The sequence below is a fragment of the Vitis riparia genome, chromosome 10 (assembly GCF_004353265.1).
Source record: "Vitis riparia cultivar Riparia Gloire de Montpellier isolate 1030 chromosome 10, EGFV_Vit.rip_1.0, whole genome shotgun sequence".
Lineage (NCBI taxonomy): Eukaryota > Viridiplantae > Streptophyta > Magnoliopsida > Vitales > Vitaceae > Vitis > Vitis riparia.
In genome coordinates, this window is record NC_048440.1 from 13,083,873 (window position 1) to 13,100,815 (window position 16,943).

General features: G+C 35.7%; 3 protein-coding genes across 3 annotated transcripts; 2 read left to right on the forward strand and 1 right to left on the reverse strand.

Annotated features, from left to right (window-relative positions):
- Positions 1-2,657: 2,657 nt before the first annotated feature.
- LOC117923394 (glucan endo-1,3-beta-glucosidase 11-like) lies at positions 2,658-5,078 on the forward strand. Its single transcript, XM_034841655.1, has 3 exons — positions 2,658-2,916; positions 3,012-4,057; positions 4,405-5,078. The coding sequence occupies exons 1-3, from the start codon at positions 2,847-2,849 to the stop codon at positions 4,498-4,500; spliced, it is 1,212 nt and encodes a 403-aa protein (XP_034697546.1). The 5' UTR covers positions 2,658-2,846; the 3' UTR covers positions 4,501-5,078.
- A 1,710-nt stretch (positions 5,079-6,788) lies between these two features.
- On the forward strand, positions 6,789-9,768 carry LOC117924029. The gene is made up of 4 exons (XM_034842578.1): positions 6,789-6,867; positions 7,058-7,245; positions 7,331-7,493; positions 9,266-9,768. The coding sequence occupies exons 1-4, from the start codon at positions 6,790-6,792 to the stop codon at positions 9,509-9,511; spliced, it is 675 nt and encodes a 224-aa protein (XP_034698469.1). The 5' UTR covers position 6,789; the 3' UTR covers positions 9,512-9,768.
- Positions 9,769-10,387: 619 nt separating this feature from the next.
- On the reverse strand, positions 10,388-16,003 carry LOC117922888 (beta-amyrin synthase-like). Its single transcript, XM_034841096.1, has 19 exons — positions 15,973-16,003; positions 15,411-15,609; positions 14,251-14,436; positions 14,044-14,133; positions 13,765-13,953; positions 13,593-13,677; positions 13,323-13,489; positions 12,976-13,164; positions 12,741-12,860; positions 12,531-12,650; positions 12,313-12,435; positions 12,131-12,226; positions 11,943-11,999; positions 11,782-11,828; positions 11,543-11,686; positions 11,264-11,441; positions 11,100-11,180; positions 10,879-10,962; positions 10,388-10,760 (listed from the first exon to the last, which is right to left on the reverse strand). Exons 2-19 carry the CDS (start codon positions 15,606-15,608, stop codon positions 10,638-10,640), a joined length of 2,277 nt encoding a protein of 758 aa, XP_034696987.1. The 5' UTR covers position 15,609; positions 15,973-16,003; the 3' UTR covers positions 10,388-10,637.
- Between the last annotated feature and the right edge of the window lie 940 nt (positions 16,004-16,943).

Below are 16,943 nucleotides of genomic sequence, written 5' to 3' on the forward strand. Positions count from 1 at the left end.
GTCTCACTGATATTTGTGTAAAAATATCTATCGATATTTTTATGATATTTATGATATTTCCGTAAAATCCAAGTACCAATATATCCGTATTTATCAATATTTCAATCCATGGTGAGATGGTTAAGCCCTAGTGTGAGCGTTTGAATAGTTAAGGCCTTAGATGAGTGTAAGAGTCCATTTGATAATGTTTTTTTTTAAAAACATTTTTAACTTAAAAAATGTTTTTGAAAAAAAATTACATGTTTAACAAAATTAAGAAACACTTTAAAATTTTGAAAAATCACTTACAATATTGAGAAATCATTTATAATGTTTTTTGGAGTAACATTTTATAGATTATTATGTTTAAAATACTTGCAAAGAAAACACTTTTATAAAAAATAGTTCAAATAAAAATATTGTCAAATACACTCTGAATGGATATAAATGAATATGACATTCAACTATGTAAAGAAAATTAACTTGGCCTTATTAGTAGTCAAATAGTTTTCAAATAAGATTGATAGAGTTTATTTTTTGGCTGAATAGAAAAAACCAAGTCTATGATTGTAATAAGTGGTATTAGAACTATGTTACAGTTTAAGTCGGAGGATTCACATATTGGAAAGGGATTATTAGACATGCAACAATTCTCCTTCCCAATAAAATGACTTTAAAAAAATGACTTAGGGATGAGCATGCGAGGTTGGAGATGATCCATTGCCGCTAGGATCAAGCCGTCGGATACTTAATGATATCATTTCATTAAGTATTATCTATGCTTCGACGTAGGCAGTTGGTACCCTATATAATATTCAAATTGCATATGGAAGAACGGTTCAAGAGCTTTAGTTTGGTGGTTGAAGTCCGAGGTGTAAAGTAAGATTGACACAACGTTTACTAGGTTTGTATTGACTGAGACACGTGTAATTAAGCCATGTTTCTTTGACCAATCTATTAAGTGCATGCATGGTGACATGTCATAGTTTTAAATAAATAAATAAATAAGTCAAATTTGCTAGTACCATCTAAAAATTTCGTTTGAACACGTCTCCCAAACTACCATTTGAAATAGTGGAAATTTTAATTCAGTCTATCCAATCTCACCTTGGGATTTTGAGAATTGTCTTATCAATGGAGTGGAAGGCCTCCTCTTACGAAGGATCTAACATAAACAACTATTAATTATTATTTTTAAAATAAAAACAATTAAAAATATTAATTAACTTATGAAAAAGCATATTCTATAACAAGTTTCTCTTCATTTTATTTCAATTTAGATTTCTCTATATTTTCTCTATGGTTATTCAAGTTTTTAATAAATTTTCCATTAGCCTTCTTGAAAAAATTGGGACCAAATATGACAAAAGTAAATTAAAGAAAAATATAAAAAAAGACATGAAATAAAAAAAGGATTTAAAAAAAAATTATTTTTATATATTATATTTAATATATTTTAACATTTTTATATAAAAATTAAATAATTTTAAAATATATAATTTTTATCAAATTTTAATAAAAAAAAATGTCTTTCCCTGCATGCATTTGAGACAAAATAAAAACTCAAATTTGTAAAATCCAAATTTAATATATTTATATAAAAATGATTAAAATTTTATAATTTTTTTTATTTAATAAAATGTATTACCTTTCATCATCAAAATATTATCCTTTAATGATATAAATTTTAATTTTTAATAATTTTCTATATTTTAAATACATGTGCATTTTCTACTTTCCTTACTCGTGTCATCATGTGTAAATTGGCTTCTGCCCACAGTTCTTGTTAGTCCGAAAAAGTAATAAAATTTTACTTTTCAATTAATAAAGCAAATCATCATTAGTGGAATCGCTCTTTTTTGCTTCGTAAGACACCGTCATCTTGTACAAAGGCAAGAGAAGATCAATCTTCCTTTTTCTTTCCTAGGGTAAATACAATATTTGATTTTCTTTTTTTAAATCATAAAAAGTAGGTAGGGATGAAACTTATATATTTGACCATCATTGTAAAAATAAATAAACTTTTTATAATAAAACTCTTAAAACTATTTATGAGACTCAAACCTTAGATTACTGATCGTCTTGTAATAATCAATATCGAGTAAATTCAAATTATCATTAATGATAAGATTCGGGATCCAAAACTATATACTACTTATTGAGAATACACTTGTATGTATATGATCATTTATAGGTGTATATTATATCTTAAAAGGAAATTTCATAATTTATACAAGGTATTTGAAAAATCAATTTAATAATTTAAATTGAAGATTATAATTTAAATTAAAAATAATTTTAATAAATCAACTTAATATAATTTAATAATTTAAATATTAATTATTAAGTTTGATCAAATACCCATTAAAGATTAAATTAAATAATTTTTTTTAAGGGTAAACTCAAAGGAATCATCAACTTGACTTTTGGTTAATTATTATAGAATTAAACAAATCAACTTGAAACAGTACCCAAAATTTTGGGATCCTCCAATCATCTCAAATATTTAATCCATAGAAGGTATAGTGGGATTTGCCTTTGCTTTTATGTGAAGAAATTGGGAGGGCATCATGGGAAATATGAAATGTGGAATGGGGACAAGGCAGCCCATAAAAGAAACGAAAGAGAAGGAGATGAGAAAACCAACCAAGTCATTTAAAACGAGTTAAGAGGTAAGTGCCAAAGGCAAGGCAAGGCAAAGCCAAACCTCCCAACACAAACAGCAATATATTTTCAAACAAGCAAAGAAAAGAATTCACTGCAATTCTCTTCTAGCATCTCTCCTTCTCTCCCTGTCTCAGCTTGGATCATTCATATATTAATCCTAGCCCCTCTACCCGTCTCTATCTTGCTACCTTCCTCTGTCAATGGCTGCAACATTTATGAGCAGAATCTCCATGTTCCATGCTTTTATTCTATCAGCTCTCTTTTTCTCAGGTACCCAGTTTTAAAAATTTTTGTCATCTTTCTCATCAATGTGCATGTCTGGACGTTAGTATCTGAAAATTTAATTTTTCTTTGTGGATTTACAGATTGTGGCTTTCTACGAGGAGTTGCGTCTTTTGGCATCAACTACGGCCAAATTGGCAACAATCTGCCGCAGCCGGAGAAGGTCCTGGATCTCCTCAGCTCGCTAAAGATCACAAAAACGAAAATTTACGACACGAATCCTCAAATTTTGACTGCATTTGCCAACTCCGGTATCGAACTCATTGTGACAGTTGAGAACGACAAGCTAAGCGACTTAACGGACCCCCAGCAAGCCCTTCAATGGGTGAGCAGCCGCATTAAGCCATACTTTCCGGCCACGAAGATCACTGGAATTGCGGTTGGAAATGAGATATTCACCGGAGACGACATGACACTAATGTCATATCTGGTACCAGCCATGATCAGCATTCATGGAGCTTTAGTTCAACTAGGACTGGAGTCTTACATCCAAGTTTCAACCCCTAATTCGCTAGCCGTTCTTGGCGAGTCGTACCCACCTTCGGCTGGCAGCTTCCGAGGCGAGCTCACCGGAGTCATGTCACAATTTTTACGGTTCTTGTCCAACACCAAGTCACCCTTTTGGATCAATGCATACCCTTATTTTGCTTATAAAGATAGCCCAACTCAGATTTCTTTGGACTATGTCCTCTTTAACCCTAATTCAGGGATGGTTGATCCTTACACCAAGCTACACTATGACAACATGCTCTATGCTCAGGTAGATGCAGTTATTTGTGCAATTGCTAGGATGGGCTTTGAAGGGTTGGAAGTTAAGGTAACAGAGACTGGGTGGCCGTCGAAAGGGGACGTAGATGAAGTTGGTGCAACTGTGGAAAATGCGGCTATCTACAACAGAAATTTGCTAAGAAGGCAATTAGGAAATGAAGGGACCCCATTGAGGCCTAATATGAGGCTGGAAGTTTATTTGTTTGCTTTGTTCAATGAGGATTTGAAGCCTGGGCCGACCTCCGAGAGGAATTATGGTCTTTATCAACCTGATGGAACCATGGCTTACAATGTGGGGCTTTCGGCCTTATCAACTACTTCATCAACCGCCACCATTTCTCTTACTTCATCAGCCACCAAGGTACAACCATAGGTTTTTCTCAAATCTTTATGTCAAAATTTCTTTAATATTAAATCATATTTATGGTGGAAAACAGAAAGGAAAGAAGAAAGGTGGAGGCCACAAGAAAAAGTGTATATCAATGCAACCATGGAATTGTAAATGTGTCATAGATTCTTTTTTTTTCTCTCTCTCTTTATATATATATAAAGAAGAAAAAACTGAGACCATGAGTAGTATGATATTGTAGAATGTTACATATATATATATATATATTGATCAATGGTATATTTATCTGATTCTTTTGTTTTATCCTTTTTTCTTTTCTTTTCCTTCCGTTTCTTTAAACGGCATTCATTGTGAAACAGGCTGCAAACAAGGGATACCGATATCAAAGCTTGGTGTACTGGATGTTTGTATATTTGCTGGCTTTCCAAGTTTTTATGACAACAAGACCATTTTAACAAAATGGGCCGGGTTGATCATTTAAATATTAACTTGTGTCAAGGGAAAATTGGGTTGCCCTTTGGGGCCTTTATTTCACTCCAAACATGCAAATGAGGCTCCTAGACAAGGGCAATTCAGGTATGACTCCAAATATATATAAGGGTATATATATATACCCCATTTTCCACAATCAAACTACAAGAATCTCTGTGTTGATGGGCGTTTGATACCAAATTTCGCTACAAATGCGCAAGTCCTTTCAATCTCATGGGCCATTGACTATCATCATTTGTATAGAGTTCCATGCATCCATCATCCCCACCATGAGTGACACCAGCTTACCATCCCAGTTGCGTATTCGGTACATACAAGACAAGAGCATTGAATTATCAACGGTGTAAGATGCTGTAGAAGAAATGTTTCTCAATTCAATTGTTCTTTTTCGGGAAATTTATGTGTATGTATATTTATGCCAAGAAAAACATTGTAAGGCTCTCCTCATTGGTTTCAACTAAAGCTCTCTACTTTTGGGGCGTGGAATCCATAAACTGTTCACATATATAAAGATTCAGCACCGCGTTTGCTTTCTTCCTTTCCCCTCTTTCTCTCCACACACATATATGCATATAATTATTTAACAAAGTTGGTAAACAAATATGAGATAAGGAAAACCAAAGTGTAAAAGTTTAGGCTTTGTTTTGGTCCCCATTTTTTTTATCCTCAGCAGGACAATGGGCGGCTCAGCTTTATTCCCTGACCATAACCGTCATCAGAGGCCATTTTACATGCACACTTTTTCAAAGGAGCTTTTGCTTTGTGTAGAGATGGGAGACATGTCAGCTCTCCCTTGTATAGCAACTGATGAGGATGGGTCTTCCCATCTCACATCACTCTATGGCCCATGGCGGTGCACATGCACTCCAATATATACCATTCCCACTTTTCAATCAGGAGATCTTGTCTTCTGAAATGCCGTGTTTCTTAAAATAAGCCTATATTTTGTGGGTTTCTGTAGCTCGGCGGTTTGGTGGCTTCTGGGGGGTGACATGTCTTAGTGGGAATACATGGAGTCAGGGTCCCATGAACACGTACTTAAACCAGCATTCCCATGTGCCCCTTAGTGACAGTGATGGCAATTAGATAGTGGCATTATTGCACCCTAACGGAGCCCATGAGCTTAGGAAATAAGGTAGTTGCAGGGACCCTGATGTGGTTTATTCTATTTTGGTGGTCATCACACCCTTTTGGCTTCTTTTGCCTCAAGTTTCACCTTACTGCAAACAGACCCTAAATCTACTTAATCCGATTTGCTTAGTTGATGTACATGGGGATGAGACACCACAAATTTTAACTGAAATGCAGGGATAAAGCAACAGGAAAGAACTCAGATTATGACATATATATAGGGTTCACATGATCATGATCTTATAAATAAGTCTTTTTCTGGACAGAAAGAGCAAACCTTCTGTTTTTCTTCTTCCTTCTAATTTTTTTTTAAGAAAAAGTTCATCCAGAGCTAATGAAGGGCTGTCATGTGATCAAAAGGACTTCTTCCACCCTTTTTTTTTGGAAGAAAGAGAAAAACAAATATATATTTTGTAGCAGAATAAGCAACAGTACAATTTCAGCGATGGACAAAGCGAGTAGCCAACTTGCGTGGGGGCCATTTTCAGAAATCAATCAGAATCAACAACCCATTCATGGAGAGTGGAATGATGGATTGATTAGCTTCCCACCATGTAAAGGGTGAACTTCGGTTGATTGCTTTAGGGATACATTAATTTAATCGCCATGATTTGAGGAGATGCCTTAACGAAGCTGCATATGGAAGTTTTCTTACAGTTATATATGGTTAGGCCAATTATTTTAAACGTAGCCCAAAGAAGAAGAAGGATAAAGTTCTTATACAGAATCTCTTGAGATGCAAACACCGTCTTAGTTATATGATTGGTATTCTTTTCTTTTCCTTTCCAATATATTATCTCGCTAAGGTGGTGAAGTGTTTTGATCTTCTCCCCACTGGTTTCTACTTTCTTCCCAATTTAACGCCTTTGTTTTAGGGTTGCAACTCAAAACAGTTTCAGCCTAATCAACTAGATTAGGCTAATCAGAAGCCCAAGCCCAAGCCCAAGCTCATACGAAGTAAAAAGGCTTGCCAACTACTGATGGGCCAAAGGCCCAAACCAATAGTCAAAGTTGGCATTTTGACTTTTCCTAACCATGGCCAATGGGATCCCACCGCGTTTCATAAATGGCCCAATACTATCTAAAGAAAGTTCAAAATTCGGAGGTCTCTGTGGCGGGAAATGGCGCTCTCATCTGCATTCAGAGAGAGGCTTGAACAGATGGAACATTCCAGAAACCAAAGGCTCTCTCTCCTTCAGGTTCCATACACACCCTAGCCTTCTACCTGGTTGCTATGAAGTCAAAGGAAAACTAAAGAAGATTTGAATCTTTTGTTTTCTCAGTGATGAATTTTTTTTTTTTCCCTCCTTTCGCCTTTTTTCTCGGAAACCAAAAACCGTTATTATTGTTCGCGCTATGGAAGTTCCGTAACTGTTCGCTCCTCTTCAGGCCGAGAAAGATCTACAAGCGAACAAATCTCAGGTCTTAGCAGCGAAGTTCGCAAACATCAGAGCAATGGAACGGCGGTGCTTGGTGCTGGAGCAGAAGATCGCGTCACAGAACTTTAAGATCTCAGCTACCAGATCCGAAATTGAGAGCCTCGTTTCGAAATATAATTTGGACTTGCAACAGCTTAGGTGAATATCATATGAATCGCAGTAGTATAATTCTTGAATTGAATGGAATCTTATTAAACTAAATTGATGCTTTGGTTGGGGCTAGGGTTTTGAAGAGTGAGGTATGTGAGCTCGAGGAGTTGGAGAATGAGAAGGAGAGGTTTTATGGCTTGAAGGAGTCTGAAATGAAGGAGTTCAACGCACAAGTGGAGAGGTTTGTTTTGGAATGTCGGCAGCAGGTGGAAGAATTGAGAAACCGCCTAAATGAGGTAAATGAAGATTCTATGCTTATTGTTCTGTAATATGTGAAGTATCAATACAAGGTGTTATCAGCTCGACTCTGTTCAATCTAATACTATGATTGTCAGATCATTTTACCCAAAGGCATCAAACCTGCGGAGCCTACCTCAAGATGTTATGCCACATTATATTATAATGGTCCTATTTCTTGAATTCCCATTGCACTTTCATATAAGGAATTTATGGTTTTTAATTCTAGCTACACACTTTTTTTGTTGCTAAATTTCATTCATCTATAGAAGTATAGGGCCTGTCAATTTCAAATGTGGTTCAAAACTCATACTACATGTTTTGAGATATCTTGTATTTTGAGCCCTGGAGAGCCAATAAGCCGTAGGTGATTAGGATTGTGGCAAAATCTCAGGATCTCTGGCTGAGAATTTAGAGGTCAGGGGGTTTTGTAACACTAATTAATTGTGATGGTGGATCTTTGGGCTGTGGATATAGCCAACTACTGTACCACATAAGCCCTTGTTTCTAATTAGTAGCTCTTTGATTTCTTTACTTTAATTTTGTGCTTGATATATTACCAGGCCTGATGCCAACAGTAGACTTGTCAATGGGATGCATAAAATTAACTTTGTGGTTTTGTAGAACTCCTCTCATTTTGTTTCAATGTCTTTGGGAGCTTATGCCTGCATTCACTGCAAATGAGCAATAAAATAGATAAACTATAAACATAACTTTTAGCTCTGATGACCTTTCTAAAACTTCATAAAACTCATGAGGAGGTGAGTCGAGCGATTGAGGTTTGGTGAATCATCAGGTTGACTTTAGTCTTGCATGATAATACCCCACTTTATTATCATCATGTTCACTAAATGACGAACCAAACCAAGTTAACTTGTCCTGGTTGAGTTGACCCTAGTGAGATTAGTAGTGGTTATGATCAACCAGATAACTTAAGTGGATTAATAGAATTTCAAAATAACAAGAACATGAGTATTTCCCCGTCAAAAACTTTCCATTCCATAATTGGTGAGTCAGCTATGATCAATATTTAAGAAAATTGAGGATTACAAATTACAAAAGAACAGAATAGAGAATCACTATTTAGTTTGTTGTTATTGTTACTAAGCTTTGGACACAACAGGAAAATTGGCTTAGGATATTTGCTGGAAAGTGAAGTTACAAGAACAGAAAACCGCAAATGTCTTGAGTGACTTCCCTGTTAGTGTTCGGAAGGGCCGTCGCTCAATGGATAAAAGTTACTCTAGGGATAACAGGCTGATCTTCCCCAAGAGCTCACATTGATGGTAAGGTTTGTCACCTTGATGTTGGCTTTTTACCACCTGAGACTATAGTATGTTTCAAGGGTTGGGTTGTTCGCCCATTAAAGTAGTAAGTGAACTGGGTTCCAAACGTCATGAGACAGTTTGGTCTATATCCGGTGTGGGCGTTAGAGTATTGAGATGACTTTTTCCTAGTATGAGAGGACTAGGAAGGATGCACCTCTGGTGTACTAGTTATCATGCCCATGGTAAACACTGGATAGCCAAGTGCAAAGTAGATAATTGCTGAAAGCATCTAAGTAGTAAGCCCACCCCAAGAAATAAAAATTTTCAAATGACTAACATAGAATATTACTTGGATTGTGTTGGTGAGTGATCTCATTCAAATTAAATTTGTGGTCTTAACTTTCATAACAGGGGAGAATTTCTCTCTGATAATTACTTGTTATTAGAAGCTTCTTTGATTAAACTCAAGTCACACTCTTCACATTAGTTAGACCTTCTTTCAGCTCAAGTTGCGTTTTATGGATCCTCAAGGCAAGAACAGATATTTGGATAATTCTCAGATAGCTGCAGCTGAGATGAGGAAGTCAGAGCTTTTAGCTGAGAAGGAGAATTTGGATAGAAGCTTGGCCACTAATTACCAAATAAGAGCGCAGTTACAAAAGCAGCTTCAGAATATATTAATTATGCAAAACCAAAAGAGAATGAAGCTAACACAGTTTCCTGACAGAAGCTCAAATAGCAAGTCTTGATGATCTGAAGAGAAATTGGGTATGACAATCATTATGTTGACTAAACAAGGTTGTTGGAGTTTTACCTTTGTAAAACGATGCTGAGTTTCAATAGTTATATGATTTTCACTTGCTGTAGTGAAAGAAAATTGAGGATCCTTCCTTGAATATTCTAACCGTAAATGTGATGATGGTAAATCAAACTTTTGATGCTTGATGTGGGAAGGTGAGCTTTAGATAAGACTTCTTCCACCTGAACAATTTGTAAGTAAAACATAACAGGGAATGGATCTTTCTTTGCAAATTATCCTAGTTTTGGATTGCATGTTGTATTGGTCGAATTTATTACTTTTTGCCAATGCCGTTGGGGATTCTCTGTACTCTGTAGTCTACCATCCATTAGAGAGGAAACTCATCAAGAGATGCAGCGAAAAAAGTTTAGTAGAACTCTGGGAATGAGTGGGGTATTAATGAGCCTATGTCCGGATGTTGAAATAGCAAGGAGGAGTAAGTCCATGGAAATGTGAGCAGAGCTAGTGATTTTCTGAGCAGGCCTACGATGCTAAATTCTCAGCATTGGTTTTGTTCCTGTGGTGCCTCCACTATCTTGTCTTTTGATAAGATATTTCAGTTGTACCATTAATTGGAATTGCAGACTAATGGTCTTGGAACCTATGGTACTCAACATTCCATTGATGTCGAGTTCAAAACAAAATAGAAATGATCGTGTCTTCCCATTGGGTTGCCAAACTGGCAAAAGGATGGGCGTCAGTAACTTCAGTGGTGTACTATTTACAAGTACGCCGTTTATGCCGTAGGGCTTATTAGAGAAGCTTAAAAGGCCTGTAGTTGAACTTGAACTTAGTCCAAGTCCCAAATCTGTTGGTTTAGGCCAAGGTTGAAGTGTGGCTCGCATCTTGTTCTCGAAAGAAGTGTCTTCCATAATAACTTTTGAGTATACACGAGGATGAAAGTTGTCAAATGACAGAAGATGCTGAAGACTTCCATTTTTATAATACTATTGAGCTTGTATTGACTTGTACATGTAAGATGAGCACATTCACATATGACAAAACGCCTTGTTTTTGTTTAAAGAAAGAAAAAGAAGAGAGCATATGGAGGAAAACTTTCTACTTGAGCTTAGTGCTTAGAGCTTCTGGGGAGGCTTCAGAACACGTCTACGGTACATTCCAAGAGCCCATGTCGGGAAAATGTTTCTATAGCTCGCATAGTGTAGCATACAGTTATTCATGTAGACTCCAGTGATTTCCTGTGATCATTATTTCAAGGTTAAGATACATCCAAATACAAAAACGGAAATAATGCTTGTGAAAACAGTTTTGATCGGTTAATAACTTATAATCAACCAAGATCTTAGTGAGAATTACCTCTTGAGGGAAATCCCCATTGTCCAACTGTGAGTTAATCAGTAGCTTAGCTGCTTTGTGTAGAGGGGTTGGATCTCTCTCGACCTAGTTTAGAAGAAAAAATGAAAAATTTTAGTTCTTGCAAATTATTTATGGAAATTTGGAATTTCTATCAAATTATATTTCAATTTCGTTAGCATTTATCAAAAGCTACCATTAAACAAATCAAATTTGAGAGTAACCTGTCCAGCTTCAATTAGACCCATCAAACACCATGCGGTTTGTACCAAATTGGTGCGATCCTTCTCTAAGTGTACATACACCTGTATAATGAAGATTGAACTGATGAGTAAAAACTCCAGCTCATATTTTCCAAGCAATGACATTAAGTTAGAATGAGAATTACCATATCTGGGCATGAAAGATAGCTCTCTCCCCAACCACCATTTGCCTTCTGCTTTGAAAGCAAAAAATCGACACCTTTATGAACGGTTTTGCTGTTTGAGTATGTTTTCCCAGCAGCAGCTAACCCTGATAATGCAAACCATGCAGCATAGGTGAAGCAAACTCCCCAGCCACCATACCTGCCAATATTGTTTGACATGAGAATTTTTACTTCAAACTCAGAACCATCATCCATTTCCATCTCCTCAACTAAGTAGCCAGAATCGAAAGAGATGCATACCAAGATCCATCTGGCCTCTGTACATTCTTGACATAACGGGTTGCCTTTTCTATGAAGTTGTCTACTTCTTTCCTTCTATGATTAGGATACAATTTCTTGAACAACAGTAGAGTCTGGATAGCTGATGATGTACATTCCACATACCTAAACCGCCAAATAGGAAACATTAATGAGTGTATATGATGTGAAAATGGACATGGACATAGAAATGGAAATGAAATAGATGAATAACAACTTACTCATGCTCAGTGACTATGTTGGCGAAAAGTTCTGAAGGATTCAACTTCTGAGAAATATAGTGAATCAAAACGAAGAATCTGTTAGTTGTATACTCAACTGCATTCACTAAGGCCTCAAAACTTTAGTAACAACTACATCTATTTTGATTGAAAGAAATTACCTCCAACCATTCTTCAGCTCCTGCTGGCTCCCAAATAGCCAAACCACCACTTTTGCCCTTTGGAAAATTAAAAAAAGAAAAGAAAAAAAAAGGGGCCATGGATAGAGACTTTGTGAACTTACAAAGTACGAATATTAATCTAGCAGCAATTTTGAGTGTCATAAGTGAAGCAAAATATGTGTACGTACTTGCAAGGAGAAGAGGAAATTGACAGCATCAAATAAGCGTTGAGGTTTGACCTTTTCGCCGACAAGTTCTGGAAATTGTGATAGTAACAACAAGACCTGTGGAAAAAGAAAAAGGGATTTACATGAGGAACTTCTGTGCTAATTACTACAGTATATGATTGAAATAAAGCTATATATCCTACCCTCAATGCTTCAGATGTGCAGTCAGAGACTTGCCAACCATGATCACGATCAGAGAAAGTCCAGGCTCCTTTTGAAAAGTGACGATACCTACTCCGGAAATCACCAGATGGATTTTCTTGACACTATAATTTAAATTTGGTACGATAATGGTTGTAAGCTTAATGAAGATACAGAGCATGGTAGTGGTAGAGGTTTTGGGAGTGTATAGGTGAGAAACCTGTGATAATTTAATGTAGTCGTGACCTTTCTTGAGAGTAGTCCCGTATTCTTCAACCATACCACTTTCCAGGATGGCTTGAATGCAAAGAGAAGTGTCCCATAGCTGACTCCCAAAACTCTACAATTACAGCAACAAGTCAACATTATGGATGGTGAATTTGGAGGTGATAATCGAGTAGAACCAAAATGGTTGGGTGTTGTAAGAAACCTGCACTTTCATTCCATCCTCTGCCATCCATAAGTAGTCGGGAATTCGGGCAAGGTGATGCTTGAAAGCATCTGAATTTGAGTCTGGATTCTCTGCCCAAACAACCATCATGTGGAAAGCCTACAGAAATTAATGTTGCCCCCATATAAGAACAATGTTTAAACCTTTAATTAACCCAATGCATTCCAACATTCTTTCTAATATATTCCGTGTCTCCTCTCACACTCTCACTTACCTTCTCCACACATCCAGGAGTCAGATATCTACTGTTCTCATCTTCCCAGTGAATGATATCAATTGCTTTCTTTACAGCCCTCTCTCTAATTTTGGAGATAGGCCAATGTTTCAGAATCAGCTCACCAAAGTGATAAAGCCCACCCCAAAGCACATCTTGTATGAGGGAATGTGGGTAGTAGTAATCCTCCTGCATCCGTTCAATATTTTAGCACAAGGTTAACGGGAGTGGGGATGGATTTAGCATGCCTCTTTTCACAAAAACTGCACTTCAAATATATAGAGTCATTATAAAACCAAAACCAGGAACTGCAAAATCCCAAACCACTTTCTCTATAATCAACCAACCTTTGCGCATAAAAGCCGTGCTTTAACCCAATTGATTTCATGGTATGGTTTAGTGTGCATTTCTTCCCTCAGTTGTAGAACCAGATCAGTAATGGGTGCCTGAAATCTTGTGCCGTATAAATATGACATAGGCATGTAAACTGTTCGACAATAGCACCACATTTTATCTGCAACACAAACATTTCCTTTGAAAACAAGTTCATAAAATAAAACCATGAAGCCTAATTGAGATCAAAATACTAAAATATACAGGTGCTGCATATTGCTTACCTGGATGCATGGGCAAAAATGAAGGGAAAAGCCAGAACTCTGGTGGCAAAGGGTTGCAGCCAGACCATTCATACAGTCCAAACACCTTAAAACACACAAAAATCAATTAAGCCAATAGCAATGGAAATTCTCTTTTCCAAACCAATACAAGATCACCAACTTATGAACTCACCGAGAGATAACACTTCCCCCAAGATGGTGAATAGGTTGCACCGCCACGATCGAGAATCCATTTCCTTCCTGCTGCCACAGCCTTGTCATCAGGTCCTACTCCTAGTATACGCATGGAGATGTAGCTGAGGGTTGTTCCAAGCATTGTGCTGTGCCCCTCGATATGGAATCCCCACCCACCATCTTCATTCTAATCATCCAACACATTCCATTACTCTCCAAATAGGAGATGAAAATATTGTGAGCCAATTAAAGATGATGAGATGAGTTTGATTAGTACTTGATGGTTAGTAATGTAGCGAAGAAGCTCCACTTTGTGTTCGGGTGTTAGAGCAATATTTAGGGTTCCAGTAAAGTATAACACCATAATCTGCATATTAATTTGGAGTAACACTTTTAAGAGTTAGTTAATTCAGAAACTAAATTCAATAATTTTTTTTCTTCTTAAAAAATGGGTAGCTTAGAATTGGTTGGTAAGAAAATATACCAGTGGAGGTGTGAAAAACAAAGGACCAGCATTCTCAGCAGGCCAGTGACCATCCTTGGCCTGGATGGCTCTATTCAGCCTCACAGCTTTCCTCACTGCAGTTGTCACTACTTCATATGTTACTTCCTCCTTTTCTCCCAGCCTCACTGGTGGTATGCTCAAATCTATTTGGTTTTCCTTGATAAGCTGTGATTTTTAAATTGGACAATGGAATGGAGGGATTATGCTGTCAGAATTCAAACTTCCTTGCAAAACTGAAAATGATTTTTCAAAAGTAATTTATTTTTAAAAACAGAAAACATGTTATTTTCAGATAATATCTTTTAATTGTTTTATATTATTTTAACTTTTTTTATTTTTTTATGACGGTTTTAGAAAATAATTATATAAATATGTGAAATGATTAAAAATAAAGCATTGAATATAAAAATTATTTTTGAAACTTATTTAAAAATATTAAAAATGGATTAAAAACATTTCACATTCTTAAATTGACTTTTATTTTACAAAATATCAGAAAATAGTTTTCAAAAACGGTTCTAAAAAACCGTTTTGAAAAATAGTTACCAATCAGGCCTAAGGGTCTATTTGAAAAATGTTTTTTAAAATAATTTTTTATTCTCCACAACAATTTGATAAATAAAAAATTATTTTTAGAACTTGAAAATAGTTATCAAATAAGGTATTATATTTTAATATTTTTGAAAATTAATCCGTTTGCAAATGGATGGATACTATATAAAGTATCACTTTTACCACATTTTTTTTTATTATATACTTTCACAGCAAGTAAAATAATATTTACTAAAAAGTGATTAGTTTTATTAAATGTATATATATAAAAAAATTAGTTCGAAGAAGTGCGGTTTCGTCATATCATTGTCCAAGTGTCACTGTCCTTTACCTAGAACTAGAAGGCTAGAATATCTTTTTCCTCGGCGTGTAACGTAATTTTCAAAAAATGATTATCCAAGCATGACTACTAATTACTAGTGGTTGCCAAAAGGCAAGTACGGTCTTCTTGCGACCCAGAATAAATTTTAGTTGAAAACCCATATATATATATATTTAAATTTCCAAGAAGGCCCTTTAATTAATATTAAATTTTATTGTGATCACTTCATCGACCTCAGAAGCAAAAGACCATGTTGAGCGTATACCTGCATCCTCATTAGGAGATCCCCATTAGGTTTGTAGCGAAACCGATTCTTTGTGAAATTCTCCTGGACTTTCCTGACCTCTTCTCGCTCTTCTGGGGTCCCAGCTTCAGGGTCGAACTCCCAGATCTGCCTGCCGACATAGTTGTTGAGGCTGTACAGCCATGGACCATGCCCTTCTGCAACTTTGAGCTTCCACATACTGCATATTTGTTTGTATATATAAACATCTTCATCACTTCAGCTCATGCAGTACCATTAGTAACCGTTAACCATATACTATCAATCATAGAAATATCGAGATCATTGTTTCCCATCATTTAAAACAAGACCAACTCCAATTGCACAGAGAAGACATGCAAACAATTGCAGAAGCAGAAGAACAAACGGAAGGAGAAGGGATACAACTGATTTTTCCAGGTTAAAAAAATAAAAAGGAAGCCTGCTTGTTATAATTCAAAAAAAACCTACCCAGAAAGTTAGTTTTTGCACAGAATTCTAAAGAAGCAATATATATACATAATCATTTTGATAGAAAAAGAGAGAAAATTTTACAAGTATGAACCTGAACTTTTTCTGTGAAAGATGAAGGCGAAGAGAGGTTCAGGAGTTGATGAGAAGAGAGGGAGGTGGCCACTCTTTATATAGACTGGCAATGAGCAAAGAGAGGGAAGTGTCTGAAAATAGTAATTAATAATAAAAACAAAATGTTTAATTGTTTTTTGGTGAGTATATATTCTATACTATATGGTAGTAGTACTAACCCATAGCAACGTTGACTATGGGGCAGCTCCTTCCTCTATCCTATAAGCAATAGTATTTTTTCTTGTCATCATATTCTATACCATATGATGAGCATCATTTATTTTATAAATAAATAAATAAATAAATAAAAATTAACTTAATTAGTGATTTTGTAAAGTCAGTAAAATTGAAGGGAAGTACATAAAATAATTAGAAATTTTAACAAAGATAGATAAAAGTGAAAAAAATTATGTACTAGATTTTAATTAAGTAAATGCTTGTTAGTCAGTCATCTCAACTAACCCATATGTGAGCAATGAAAACTACGTTATATTGAGTTTTCAGTTTGTTAATTTTCCACAATTTGTTTAATGAATCATTAAATGTATAATAATAATAATTATATTAAAAAGTATCTAAATCAAGCTATATATGTTTAAATATGATAAAGTGCTTTTGAAGAATATCCAACCAACCCAATCTGACCCGACCAACATGCATGCATGCGGAATCATCTAGTGGGAAAATTCATATCAAATGTCGAAAGTGTGAAGAAAGAAATATGTAATAGTATGGACAATAAAAAGAGGACTTTCAAGTCATTATCAATCAAGTAAAAATGAGTAATGGGTGGAATTAGGAGGCAGGCTCCAATTTTGGACCACTCAAATGCAAAATGATTCAACCTTGGAAGGCTCAGCTAGCCGGACTAATTGTTCATTTGATGGGTCTTTTGACACTTTTTGAGGTAAAGGCTCTTGACCAGCACATTAGTCTTGAATCATCGATTTA

Coding starts and splice junctions, on each gene's coding strand:
- LOC117923394 (XM_034841655.1), top strand. CDS start 2,847: ATGGCTGCAACATTTATGAGCAGAATCTCCATGTTCCATGCTTTTATT. Junction 2,917..3,011: donor ATCAGCTCTCTTTTTCTCAG/GTACCCAGTTTT, acceptor GTGGATTTACAG/ATTGTGGCTTTCTACGAGGA. Junction 4,058..4,404: donor TTACTTCATCAGCCACCAAG/GTACAACCATAG, acceptor ATTGTGAAACAG/GCTGCAAACAAGGGATACCG.
- LOC117924029 (XM_034842578.1), top strand. CDS start 6,790: ATGGCGCTCTCATCTGCATTCAGAGAGAGGCTTGAACAGATGGAACAT. Junction 6,868..7,057: donor AAAGGCTCTCTCTCCTTCAG/GTTCCATACACA, acceptor GCTCCTCTTCAG/GCCGAGAAAGATCTACAAGC. Junction 7,494..9,265: donor TGAGAAACCGCCTAAATGAG/GTAAATGAAGAT, acceptor ACCTTCTTTCAG/CTCAAGTTGCGTTTTATGGA.
- LOC117922888 (XM_034841096.1), bottom strand. CDS start 15,608: ATGTGGAAGCTCAAAGTTGCAGAAGGGCATGGTCCATGGCTGTACAGC. Junction 13,954..14,043: donor GCTACATTACTAACCATCAA/GTACTAATCAAA, acceptor TTGGATGATTAG/AATGAAGATGGTGGGTGGGG. Junction 10,963..11,099: donor GTCTAATTGAAGCTGGACAG/GTTACTCTCAAA, acceptor CTTCTAAACTAG/GTCGAGAGAGATCCAACCCC.